General features: G+C 41.2%; 1 protein-coding gene and 1 long non-coding RNA gene across 51 annotated transcripts in view; one reads left to right on the forward strand and one right to left on the reverse strand.

Moving 5' to 3' along the window:
- Positions 1 to 14,022, reverse strand: part of HECTD1 (HECT domain E3 ubiquitin protein ligase 1) — a 61,245-nt gene that overhangs the window by 40,206 nt on the left and 7,017 nt on the right. For 31 of the 50 annotated variants that reach the window (XM_083451739.1, XM_083451732.1, XM_083451729.1 and 28 more), the window contains exons 2-4: positions 7,193 to 7,459; positions 2,073 to 2,307; positions 976 to 1,203 (exon numbers count right to left, since the gene is read on the reverse strand). In XM_083451739.1, coding sequence (XP_083307865.1) covers positions 976 to 1,203; positions 2,073 to 2,307; positions 7,193 to 7,332 — 603 coding nt within the window. In that variant the 5' untranslated portion in view covers positions 7,333 to 7,459. Of the gene's footprint in view, positions 1 to 975; positions 1,204 to 2,072; positions 2,308 to 7,192; positions 7,460 to 12,806; positions 13,103 to 14,022 lie in introns of those variants that run through there. The other 19 variants (XM_083451736.1, XM_083451715.1, XM_083451710.1 and 16 more) reach the window with 5 other exon arrangements.
- The window catches only part of LOC310683649, a 32,243-nt gene continuing 31,554 nt past the window's right edge, over positions 13,334 to 14,022 (forward strand). Inside the window, exon 1 of the long non-coding RNA XR_014514472.1 lies at positions 13,334 to 13,734. This is a non-coding gene — a long non-coding RNA (uncharacterized lncRNA). The remainder of the gene's footprint in view (positions 13,735 to 14,022) is intronic.

Raw genomic sequence — 14,022 nt, forward strand, 5'->3', positions numbered from 1 at the left:
GACAGCAAATTTAAAATAAAGTCATCAATATTGACATTTAGTAAATTATACAAGAACACTGTTTCATATCAATCCACAGCTTCTATACTTTCTTAGCTATGAATGATTTCTTTTACGACAACAGTCATTTTCTAATGCAAGTTCTACATAGGGATTGTAATTGGGGAAATGAGACACAGCATTACGTTACAGATATGTGTGGGATGAATAATCTCTGACCCAAACAGCATCCACACAACTGTTCAAGTGCAAATCCTAGCACCTAAGAAAGAATACCACAAATCCTCATTAGAGAGTTACTGTGGTATGGTGGTTAAAAGTATCAGACTAAGACACAGGATCAAATCTACATTCAGCCACAAAGCTCACTGGTGACCTTTGACATCACTTTCTCTTCTACCTCCCAGGATTTATGTGAAGACAAAATGGGGAGGAGATACCATGTGCACTATCTTAAGCTTAAATAGCAGCTAGTGCTTTTCCATAAATACTTCCATAAAAGCTTGTGCAAGAGTTTGCATAAAAATTAGGCAGGTTCTATGGCAGTCCCAAAGCTTTCATTTGTGCAAAAGTTTGCAGTTATGGAGGAAACTCTTTGGCTTTCATTTCACTCTATGTGAAATTAAATTAAAGCACAAAGTGTAACCAGATCACTGTTTACTGATCACCATGAGTAAAATATAACTTGCACATGTAAAAAAGAACATTTTTCCCCTTCCCGTTTCCATAAAAAAGCCAACTGCAATCCCTCTAATTCCCCATAGGAATAAAAAATTAAAGTTACATTAGAGCCAAGGATTTCATGCTAATTGAAACTAATCCTACTACCATACACCCTACTACCATACAACTGTTTACTTGCACTAGCCAATGCTGGCAATATGAACTAAATTCTCTGTAATATTTGTTATACAGTTCTCAATTCTGGAGTAACCTATTTACAGTGCTTTCAAATACATATTCTAAATTGTTTACCTGATGGTCTTCATGTTTTAACAGACTCGAGAGGGATTCAACACAAATCTCTAATGAGGAATCCTGAGGTTCCATTTTTCCACAGAGTCTGGACACTACAGCCATAGCAGAATGCAATGTATCTTTATGAACCAGGTGCCCACTGTCACGAATAAATGTCAACACACAGTTCAGCCCCCCTGCTTCAAACACAGCGCCTGATTCACGGGTACAGATGAGTTCCAACACCTAGAATGAAAATGGAATTACACAGACAATCATACAACAAAGCATGCAATCTTTCCAATTCAATTCTCACTTTTTATTTAAAAATATTATTGATCAAAATCGTCAGTATGAATGCATTAAACCTCTCATGGTGCCAAAAAAGCTATAAACATGTAACAGATTGGGGGCTGTGTATGCTGGCCCTGCCCCTCCACCCCAACATTACCCTGTTGAGCAGAAAGATCTGAAGGGAGTTTATAAGCATGCGTGAATCCATGATCAGGAGCCCTGTGCTGACACACATACAAGCTCTTTTCAGACCTTGAAGCTCAATTTGGCAAGTGGGGGGCGGGGGGCGGGCGGAACTGGAGCACACAGGCATGCACCTCCTACATTTTTACAGTTTTCTAACAACTGATTAGGGCCCCAGTTTAAAAAAGTGTTATGCATATCTAATATTAGAACACCAGAAGCAGTTTGTGTCTGGAAGATACACAAGCCTAAGGTAACTGGATAAGACATATGAGTTTTAACGGGCTATGTCATATATGGCTTTAGCAGTCTCAAGGTTCAAATATCTATGCGCCAAGCAAGATACATTGCAGAAGATCCACAAACAGGATCTCACGCAGGTTTTTACAAATAATGTTAATAGCAATTGTGGAAATGCAATTAGATTTCCCACTTTTCAAGACAATTTGTCCACTAAGGCATCTACTTGAGACTGTTTGGGATAAGGGTATATTTTTGCAGAAGTTTTATTGTTTTGCTTAAAATATCAAAATTTAAAGCAATTATGTCCTGGTCTTGTAAATAGACAACTATTATAAAAACATTTTCTTATCATGGAGCTTTATTTTCTGTAACGAAAGAAAATTAATACACCATACCTTTACACACTGCTCAGCCAAGTCTCTGCTGGTTCTGTTGTTAAGCTCAACAACTACTAAACGATTACAAAGTGCTTTGATAGCACCATCCACTCCCACAATCCGTCGAGTGCATTCCGCTGATACATCCAAATAATAAGTTATAGCACGAGCTGTTACCTCCAATACATTGTCAGGAGCACTTTCATCAAGGAATATTTTGCACAATGCTGGCAAAAAGGTACGAGGGGGACATCTGCAAGAAGAGACAGATTACTCATCACTAACATACACATTTCCATATACATTTCTGTGATCTTCGCCATTGCAGGGGGTCTCAGGGTCCCTTCCAACTCTACAATTCTATGAAAGATTTTATGAGCCACTGTCTAGATTTAACATCTAGGCAAAATAAAATGATTACAAACTGTTCTGGGGTCACAGATATGGGCTTCAATACTAATTTCAGTTTCATGAACAGAACACTTGTCCACTGTCTGAGTCTCCCTCTGCAAAAAAATGTTCCTAATAGTTGGCTGACCCTCTGTAAGATACTCGTGGCACAGGAGACTACAAAATGAAAACAGAACAGTTAACAATTGGAGGGACTTTCCTGCAAGTGCATAACTGCCTTTGACTCACACAAACAACTTTGGATCCAAACCAATATCCACAACTGTAGACATATATTCTGGTTATAAGCACACCATCTATATCTGGAATGGAAAAGGAAATCTAAACTAGTTAAAAGCCTGTATGTGAAAATATTTTTGTGTATTTTTTTCTGAACTTACAGAGGACCTATGCTTTAATTTCGGTTACATAGTAAACCTCCATTAAAAGTCAAAATCCAGTAATTCAAGGTAACAAAACCGCTACAAGCAAATGACAATAGAGACCACTCTGCACATCTGAAACATATTTTGACAGATTTAAGTTCTTTTGTCTGGATAGTTAAATTAATGCCTTCTTATACATTTGACATACTAATTTGATAAACCTTTGAGTACATGAAGGCTTGCCATAATGAGAATAACGGTCAGTTCTCCTCCTTGCCTAGGTTGAATAATAGGTTCAAGATCAAATGTGTGTATGTATGTGTGTGTGTATATGTTGGATATTGTCATGCACTAAATATTGGGGGAGTGCCACAGCTGAACAGTAGACTACATGCTTTGAATGCAAAAGGTCCATGTTCAATCCCAGCACTTTCTGGTATTTATTATGACATTGTCTGCCTCCACTTAACAAAGTTCTCTAGGTGAGTTACAATAAGTAAGTTTTTAAAAAGTTGAACTATATTGGAAACCATAAACCCATTAAAGAGTAAAACTATACAACTGGGTTTTTTTAAAAAAAGAACATTGCACCCCTAAAATTAAAATGAATTTAAAATGAAGCACAGCCTACAAAAATATGTAAAAGCCCTATGTGAATGGAAAGCTCTTCACTCAGTGCTTAAAATACTACAAAAATTGTACCAGACTCCCTGGAAAGGCTATTCTATAACCAGAACTAAAAGGGACTCAACTGCATTTGGCAGGGGCAGCTGGAGTAGGATCTCTCAAGATGGATCTTACATTCAGGTGGGGCTGGGCAAGAACCCTGGATAACCACTTGCTAGTCAATGTAGACAGCAGTGAGCTACAAGGATGAATGGTTTGAGACAGTATAAGGCAGTTTTCCTACATTCCTTCCTGGACTGCTAGAACACTAAATGAATTACGATTATGACACATGAAGTGCATGTTTGTGTTATTCTGTATGTTCACTCCATAATCAGATTTGTCTACTCAATTCTGAGTTTTCAATCCACAATAATGATTGTGCACAGAAAATTGCTTTGCCTAAAGCAATAAAACCTTTTTCTTTAAAAACTCTGAACTTGGAAAATAAGTTAAGGAGCTAAATGCCTTTAAATTTTGTAATGAAATGGCAGCAAGATAAGTGAATCAAGTTTTTTGTACATACTCCAATTCAAATAGGTACAAAATAATCGCCCAAATTACTACTGTGATAAGAAAAGAGGCATAATATTGAAAAAATATGAAATTAATCAGCAATATGTTTCACTATCATCACCATTCTACCTTTCTAAAGGCTGTTTCACACAATATACCTTACATGGAACTATTTTGTACTTCCTCTATAGGGTGGCTTCTCCAGAGTTTTGTATGTGCCTGCCCACCATTCGGAACAGCCCATACATGAGCTGCCACAAGGCACCACCCAGAATGTTTTGAAGATGCCTGGAGATACAGTGGAACCAATTTGCCTGGAAGAGGCAGTAAGCATTAAGTACCTTATTGCATAAAATCATGCAAAGTGGCCCTAAACCACTGAAGGTTTGAGTCAACCTGGATGAACCTGAAAGTTTAGAAATTCCATAAATTAAATCTTTATTCTACCTGCAGTCCTACTGTATCCCTAGAGCCTGTCCCTCTCCACATATGGCAACTCTCCATTCTGTCCTTTTCTATTGCTGAATTGGAAGGATTTAAGTACTGTTCAAGAAACATGAGTCTAGGTAACCTGGGTAATAACTTGTAGTGACTAGCCAGCCATCTTGCTACTCTGTAACACCGCATTTGTTGCCTCAAACAGCAAAACCATTTTACTCACTGTCCACAATTCAATTTAAGTAAATACTATATTATTCACATTTATTTTTATATTTATTTGTTGTTGTTGTTTAGTCGTTTAGTTGTGTCCGACTCTTCGTGACTCCATAGACCAGAGCACGCCAGGCACTCCTGTCTTCCACTGCCTCCCGTTCTTGCCAATTACTCCAAGCAAGCAATAGCATATTAACATTAGTAAAATAGCATTAACCTGGTGCAATCACCCCTATTGTGTGTAACTGTCTCCAGATTAAAGATTCCACCCTCCTTTTCTGTAGGTAAACATGCAAATTGCATGTTCACGTATACATATAAATAGAAGCAGACAAGCCTAGGAACACAAAGAATTCAATGCCTGAGCAGGGCTGCTCATTTTAGCAAGGAATATACTTTAAAACAAAGTCAAAATACACATACACATCATGAAACAATTACAAGATAATTAACTTTACCCCACAGAAAAAGACCAAGAAAAACCCAAAACTCTTGAGTTCTTATTTACCTAACAAATGAATCCAGTATCACAATTAGTTTTAATAGAGAGGGAAATTTAAAGATTTCTGAAATTTACAAACAGAGTAGCAAATAGACAGGAAACACCATGCACCAATGTTACCCATAACCATTTTACTATGGTTCTGCACAACTTCAACTATAAATTCTAGCTCTGTGGTTAAAACTCTGAGAGCGATATTCAACTAACAAGTCCCTCTAACAAGGATTTCCCCGCTCCTCCCCAAATTGGCTTGGTGCATGTCAAAAGAATCCCCAGAATAGTGCTGGGGGGAGGAAGGGGGATCATTCTAACTAGCTGAAATGCTGATGCTGATGGAACAATTGCCATAGAGCTACAATGAATTTCTCCCACCAAGTCTATTCAAAGTATGACTAATACTAGATATTTTTATTATTTATATTTATTTATATCCTGATGGTTTCCCGCACAGGGACCCAAGGCTGCTTACTTACAGCTAAAATAAAAAGCTAAAAACATAGGGCGGAAGCAATCATTTTAAAATTCAGTGGTAACTGCATCAAAGTATATATAGTATTTAAAACTTTCTGAAGTGTTACTGTGAAAAAAATGTGATGACTAATGATCAGGCTCCCTGAATCACAGTCACAGAAAGGTGACTTAACACTACCAGCTAATATTAACAGGACAGAAGGACTGAAATGAACATCATTACCTGTAAAATGCTTTTTGAAAGTCAACAGTTTTACAAACAAATTTCTAACCTATATACCGAAGTGGTTGTCTTTAAACTAGTTAAGTGCACTAAGGACCAGAGTGCAGTGTCCATCTCGCTAATTTTAAGTTTGTGGTTTTAAGGCTCTCAGTCATAGTAACATACTTTTAAATAGCAAAGATGTTCCATTTTCCTTGACTTTAGGTAAAATATGGTTCCAGAACTAATAGACATAGGGGCTCAAGAACAGGCAAGGCATTCATGCTACCATTTCCCCTCTAAAATTTGTGGTTTCTTAAGCTCTCTGGTCACAACAAAGGGTTTACTTACTCTTGGCAGATGTATTTCATTACAACTGGGAAACTTTTCTAGTTCATAATAAAAAGCAGTTTACTGCTCAGAAGAAAACTTTTAAAGCAATATTGTTCTAATAACAACTACTCTTACAAGCTCTTGAAGGAAAGAAAAAAATCCTATTAATCTCAAAAACAAAAGGCACCTTATTAAATCTCCACAGTTCTTTCCTAATGTATCAATAAGTAAAGGTATCTTATTTAATAATTGTTTCCAGTCATCCGCAGCAACTGACACAATTTAGAGACCTTAAAAATTATTAACTTTCAGTTCAGCTTCTCAGAAGAGAATCATGTTTTAAAACATTAAGATATGGTATAAGCACTATAAAACAAACTTGTCCACTATGACCCATAATTTCTAAGGTTAGTACTAAAATCTATTTCTGCTAACAGCTGCAACATTTTATAATTGTTATTTAGTCAGGGCACAGCTGAAACCCTCTGCTAAGTTTTAAAGTTAACAGTAACTGAACCGAACACTAATCTTAAATATTTCAGAGCATAAAGAATTAGAAGAACTTGAAATGAAAAATTGATCTTTTAAAAATGATCTTGCTTCTGTCACCTTTGCTGGAAACACGCTTAATTAAAATTATCTTCCACCCCCCAATAGATCCATATGAAGTAGAGCAAAAGCTGTAATGCAGATGTTTTTGTTATACCCCAGGATCTGCACGCATGCTAAAAGCAGCAAGCAAGCTCCCAAGAAGGAAATTAGTCCAGCTGCCTCCAGAAGAAACATGCCTTTAACAAGAGTACAAACCTGATGTTAAAACAGATAGTGCTACAGTTGCTCTTTTTTTTTTTTTTTTTTTTACTTCTTTTAATGATCACTACAGGTGTCAATGGATTGCTCAAGTCTGCCTAGAAACACTAGTTAACAGATTCAAACAGCAGTATTTCAGCATGATGTGGATGAAATTGATCAGCAGATGTAAGCCTGCATGAAATTATGAAAATAAAAATTTACTTACGTTTCAAAGCATCGATCCACATTGTCAGACATCAAAAGCAGCATACATAACTGCTCCAGAGCTATTAGTTGCATGTCTCTTTCATCTCCTTGCCCCATCTGCAGCCACTCGAGCAATGTATCTGGGTCCACATCTGCCATGATTTTAAAGAGCTGCCTTTTCTTAAATTAAAAAGTAACCCAAAAATATTTTTAAAATATGGTCAGAATAACTTGAGTGCAAAAAATCTTCCACTCTGCAAAGATCCCAGGTTTCTGTAGTCTTCGCCTAAAAAAAGAAAAAGCAATCCATCAAGAGGTGTACAGTCAAATTTTAAATTGTGCTTCCCAACCGTATCACAACATTTTTATGCTGCAATTCTATACATACATACCCAGGAGAAAGCCTGATTGAACTGAATGGAATTTATTTCCGAGTATATGTGTAGAATTGTCAAGCAGATACTTACTGCAAAAAAAATGCACACTTCAGAAATAATTGTGCACCACAGTAACCTAATTCTTGCAGTCAGGATAAACTATGCACAATAGATTATATCTGATGATTTAGTATACTTTATTTTCTTTGTGCTAATCATTGAAAAAGTGCTGCACAGTGTCATCCTTGACCAACAGAATTGGTCTTGTGTTGGAAGATTTCGCAAGGCACTGCTAAAACAGTTTCAAGGTTATCATTGCAGCCATAACAACTAGAAACATGTTTAAAAATATCACTATATAAAAGTGTGTATGTGTGCTGCCCAAAGATGTAGTAAACAGTGGTACCTCGGGTTACATACGCTTCAGGTTACATACGCCTCAGGTTACAGACTCCGCTAACCCAGAAATAGTGCTTCAGGTTAAGAGCTTTGCTTCAGGATGAGAACAGAAATTGTGCTCTGGTGGCACGGCAGCAGCAGGAGGCCCCATTAGCTAAAGTGGAGCTTCAGGTTAAGAACAGTTTCAGGTTAAGAACGGACCTCTGGAACGAATTAAGTACTTAACCCGAGGTACCACTGTAATTAGAACAGTACTCAGATATTAAACATTACTCATGTTATTAAAATAATTTATCCAGGGTTGTAAAAGTGCCAAGTGCCTGATCACCCAAGGATACAGAACTAGTATTGATACCTAAGGATTTTAGTTAGAGGGAGCCTGATGCATAAAAAATTAATAGTGGTTCCCAGGAATTTGATATGCTTTTCTGCCCTAACTTTTAATCTTCTATATATCTTTTCATTCATCATGTTAGAGTTTTGCATACAACACATAGGTTGATTATGCGAAGGTGGCAACAACAAGCCCAGCAGTTCCAAAAAGGGCAACACCAGCAAAATGTCACAATCACAATGTTCCAGCACTTCATCAGTGCTTGTATCTAATACTATGCATTCATTTGTTGATGTTGTAATTATACCTTGTAAGAAATGACTATGGTTGTAAAGGGAAAACGGAACACTAGCAGTTCAAGAACTAACATCCTCTTCCTAAATAATAATCAAGTTGCTTTTTTTTTTACAACTGGAACATCTACTGAAGCATTTTTTATTTTCCTCTTAGGCTATAAGGTACTGACATAATGATCCCCTCCAAGATTCAAGTAGTGACCACATAATGATTAAAATGAATCCTAAAGACTAAGAAGGAACTTTTTCTGCTGCCATAACATTGTTAATTATGACCAAATATTCCTTAAATATTTAAGGAAATAAAGTTAGTGTGATATCCAATATTACTTAGAGTGGACTCAATGCAATCAATGTACTTGTCCATAAGTTACAATGAGTCTACTCTGAATATAACCAACACTGACTATTACCCTAATAAATTTTGGTTTAAAGAATTCCGATTGTTGCTGTTACCATTCACCTTGACACAAACATCCCTCTAACAGACTGCCTATTTGTAACAGAAGGGGTATGTATATCAGTGAAGAGATACCAACAAATGTGGCAATTACAGGCTACACTAGGATCACTCTTTTGGACTGCACTACCCACAGCTTCAGCCCAAGCCAATTCATATTTACTTAAAAGTTTCACTGAGCTCAGAGCTGCATCTTTCTAACAGAACATACCCTAAACTCCCAAGAAAGCTGTCCAGATCCTCCAGACCTTCTCAGTGATCAGAGAAATGATATCTACTGCCACTGCTATTCCACAGGCAGAAACAATCATCTACAGTGAAGGACAAAGGGAGACATTCTGTGGGTATGTCAGGCAAAACCCTGACCCACAGAATCCTACGAAATCCAAAAATGGTGGCAAAACTATGCCAGCCCAGGAACTAGTGTTATTCCCACCCCCACCATAGCAGTCCATGGGTGGGAAATTTTTAAAAACCCAACCTCAGTAGGTAAAAGTAATAGCCACTCCTTCCACCTTATTCACTGACAGGCAGAAAGCAGCAGTGATTAGAAAATGGTGGTATCTCCACCACATAATATCCCATTACTACTTTGGGACTGGATGCCTTGTTGCTAATGCCCCCTTTCTTGGGCAAGGTGCTGGAGTGGCCACCTTTAGGTGTTCTTAGAAGAATCAAATTATTTAGACCAATTTCAGTCTGGCTTCAGGTCAGGCTTTGAAACCAAAACAGACTTGGTTAACCTGATGAATGAGCAGCTTTATGACAGAGACAGGAATATTATGACCCTGTTGGTTCTCTTGGACTTTGTATCAGCTTTTGATACCACTGACTATGGTATCTTGCTGGACCAATGCTGCAGGGTAGGGGGTTATGCTGGACCAACTCTACAGGCGTGGTGTTATGGTAGCTCTGCTTCTACCTGCAGGATAAATTTCAAAGGGCTACATTGAGTCTTTTGCTCTTCCCCATAACAGCTGTGCTGTGGGGATACCACAGGGATCCATCTTGTCCCCCAAGTTATTTATATCTATATGAAGCCATTTAGAGAAGTCATTAAGGGATATGGAGTTGGGTACCTTTGGGTAACGCGGGTGGCGCTGTGGGTAAAACCTCAGCGCCTAGGACTTGCCGATCGCATGGTCGGCGGGTTTGAATCCCCGTGGCGGGGTGCGCTCCCGTTGTTCGGTCCCAGCGCCTGCCAACCTAGCAGTTCGAAAGCACTCCCGGGTGCAAGTAGATAAATAGGGACCGCTTACCAGCGGGAAGGTAAACGGCGTTCCGTGTGCTGTGCTGGCTCGCCAGATGCAGCTTGTCACGCTGGCCACGTGACCCGGAAGTGTCTGCGGACAGCGCTGGCTCCCAGCCTATAGAGTGAGATGAGCGCACAACCCTAGAGTCTGGCAAGACTGGCCCGTACGGGCAGGGGTACCTTTATCTTTACCTTTGGGATGGTGATGGCATGACAACCACTTCTATTACTTCTGTCATCTAAGTCAGCTGAGGGTGTGCAGGCGCTGGACCACTGTAATGAACTAGATTACAGTCAATAAATTGTGACTGAATCCTGGAAAGATGAAAGTCCTTTGGGTTGTTGGTTCTCATGTTGGGGAATGAGGCAGACAGCCTGCTCTAGATAGGATTGCACTCCCTTGAAGGAACAAGTTTGTAGTCCCTGGGAGTAGTCACCAAAGGTCCAAATGGCAATGGCAAATGGCAACCTTTAGCTGCCTCACCAGCTACAACTGCTCCTGGAAAGGCATAGCTTGGCCACAAAAGTGCATGCTCTGGTAACCTGGTTTACTGTTAACTATTTTGAAACTTTTTGGCGTTGTCTTCCAATGCAATGGAGAGATCAGGAAATGTATTTTGAATGCTACACCTTATTGACTTGTTTTACATCAAATTATATCTTTCTATATATGCACTAAGCTATGTATGCCATTCCCACTGCTTCTGGGCATTGCTTACTTATTTATCTGTTCCTAAAGTTCTGTTCTTGCTGTCATTCAATTTTTTATAGTTTTTAGAGATTGATAGTAAACTTTATGTCAATGTTGCTTTTAAAAAATTATTTTAAAGTTTCTTTTTTAAAAATTAATTGGTCTCAGAGATTTGATAGGCTACTGATATGGATTACTATCTTAATGTACTGCTGATACGTTGTATTACTAAGTTTTTAAAAAATTCTGATACACATCACTCTTTCTTATGTATTAAGCCACTTTGGGTATAATTTGTTATAGAAAACCAGTATAAAAACTAATGATAAGCTGAAAAATTCTCATAATTCCCTTGTACTTCAGAAGCTACATGCTATCTTTATTGGCATATTAAAGCTTCTTACTCTAACATACAAGTAATTACCTGTTTTTGTAAACCTGAGGCTGTTCCTGGATCAATATAACCACCACACACAAAAGCACTTTGCTGAAGTAAATATGCCCTTTCACACATTTGCTTTTATCCTTCCATAAATGAATTATATTACAAACATGGAAAAAGTTAACTGTACAAAGTTTCTTCAGTTACTGACGTATTAGGGAGAGGAAGACTCTCTCCAGAATTGTGCCTTTAAAAAATATATTGTCGGGCAAAGTCTGCTTGTGTTTGCTTGTGACGTGTTAGCAATTAATGATGTTACCTTTTAACAACATTGGGGGGGGGGGAGCATTCCAGGAAAAAAACTAGCCTTATGATGTAAAATACTACCCAGTTATAAACAAAGTTACATAGAAATTAGTCAAACTTACTTTCAACTTGGTCTGCATGAGAGACCAAACTAAAAACAATAGAATAATTCCTGCAGGCTGAAAAACCCCAGGTAAGAACAACAACAAACTTTGTCCTGTATTAAATACATATATCACAAAGGTAAATCCTTCAAAGGTTGCCTACATGCACAGTGAAAGACACACTTAGCTTAAATAAATAAAAGTCAAACACACAGTCAGGCACACTCTCCCACAAAGTAATAAATGTGGGGGAAGGGGCCAAACTTTTGTGGCAAAGCACATGCTTTCCACACAGAAGGGTTCAGTCCGCAGTATATCCAGTTAAAAGGATCTTAGGTAACAGGGCTGGAAGTTACCCAAGACTTTGGAGAACCGCTGCCGGTCAGAGTAGATAAATACTGGGCTACACAGACCGACAGCCTGACCATGAGGTACCTTCACACGTTCGTGATATAATTATTTGCCGACCTTCTAGGACGAGATTGAATAACGCCAACGCCAGACAATACAGCCAGGGATGTTACACTGACTTTTACAGATCCGGCTTACAATCCAACCCCACCCGCAATTCTCCGAGAGTAAGCCCCGCTGAGCTCAACAGCATTCCCTCCCGAGTAGACACGGTTAGCATTACAACCCCTAGTCACAAAGGAGAGCCGAAAACAACGTAAGGCCACAAGCTCAGGCACCGAGAGGAAGCCGATCACTTCCCCTCCACAGGGCCCGCAGCCCAGGGCTCAGGCGAGCCCCGAGGAAGAAGCACCTGCTCGCCTCGCCTCCTACTAGGCCCACAGGCCCCAACCAGATCTCTTCGCGGCAGCCCGGACAGGCGACCCCGCTCGCTACCCTCCCGTCCCCAAACCCTCCGTTTCCCCAGGCCTACCAAGCCCCGCCGCGCCTGGACTCGGCGTGGCCTCTCTCCAGCCTCCCCGCTCCAGCCGCCTTCCCCACACGGACCCCGAAGCCCAGCGGCGGAGCCGTCCCGGAACCGCCTGCCTCGGAGCCCCAGCTCTCCCCGCCTCCTCTTCTTACCCGGGCCGGGCCGCGGCGCTCGCGTTGTCTGGCAGCCGCAGGCCTCGCAGGGTGACCCGGTCAGGCGGCTTAGGAAAGGCCGCCGCGAGGCCCCGCCGCGCTCTTGTTTCCTCCTCCCCGCTGCCCGAGTGAGTGACTCGCTCGCTCTCCGCGGCGCCGCAGACTTTCTCCTCAGACGCCGCCGCCGCTGTGGCCGCCTCAGCTTCCCAGCGTCCTTCGCTCACCTCCCTCAGTCCATCGCCAGGCAGCGACGCACCCCGTCCATCTTGATCCTCCCGGCACAAGAGCGGGAGGGGGAGGGTGACGGGGAAGCGAGCGCCACAGACACGAGAGGGGGAGGAGGAGGAGGAGGGAGGGGAGCGGGAGGGGGAGGAGCCCGTCAGCCTCGGAGTCACGCTCGGGCAGACTCCGGGAGATACCGAGGGCCGGCAGAGGGGGCGCTGCGGAGGCCAAGCTCGCGCCGGCGTTTCCTACGCTGTTTTCTTACCCGCCGCCGGTTACTTCTCGGACTGGTTTTCCCTCAGCTTCCTCGCCTCTCCGTAACGTCGGGGAAGCGTCGGGATGGGTTGAATTGGAAGCAGCAGCAGCAGCAACAACAGGAAGCGCCCTATCGCGTTCCTCAGGGCGCAATGGCGAACTTTTATTCTCCTCGCTCCCTCGTTAAAAACGAGGAAGAAGCGACCTCCCCTCATATCATATACTACACAATGTCTCCCCCCTCGGCCCAGTTTCTCCTGTCCAAAGAGGAGCGAACTTGAGTCGCAGCAGCAGCAGGCGAACGAGGGACTGGACGAGAGGGACAGAAATCAAAACCTTTCTTCTTCCCACGAGTCGCCATTACCTTGCGGGATCCGCCGCCCACTGGCTCCTGTGGCTTTAAAGCGGGATGTGAGGGGGCGATTTTATTAACGACAACCAAGTTTCTTGGGTGAGCGGAGGGTCCTCCTAGCTGTAGCTCGGACAACGGGGTGGCTCCCCTCAGGCCCAACAAGCCTGGGGAATGGGCAGGGATTATAAGAACTGCAGGTCCACCTACAAGGGCCGGGGTGAGGGCCTTCAGAAGGGAAATGCGGTTGCCTTCATTATATGTTTTTTTTACAAAAAATAATAATTTAAATATTATTATTTATACTCCGTCCATCTGGGGCAGTGAGTGCACCTGGCGAGTTGGGTCAGCAGGTTGTTCTCCAACTGCATATACTGCACAGACACTGTC

This window comes from Podarcis tiliguerta, assembly GCF_965153285.1.
Source record: "Podarcis tiliguerta genome assembly, chromosome: 1".
Lineage (NCBI taxonomy): Eukaryota > Metazoa > Chordata > Lepidosauria > Squamata > Lacertidae > Podarcis > Podarcis tiliguerta.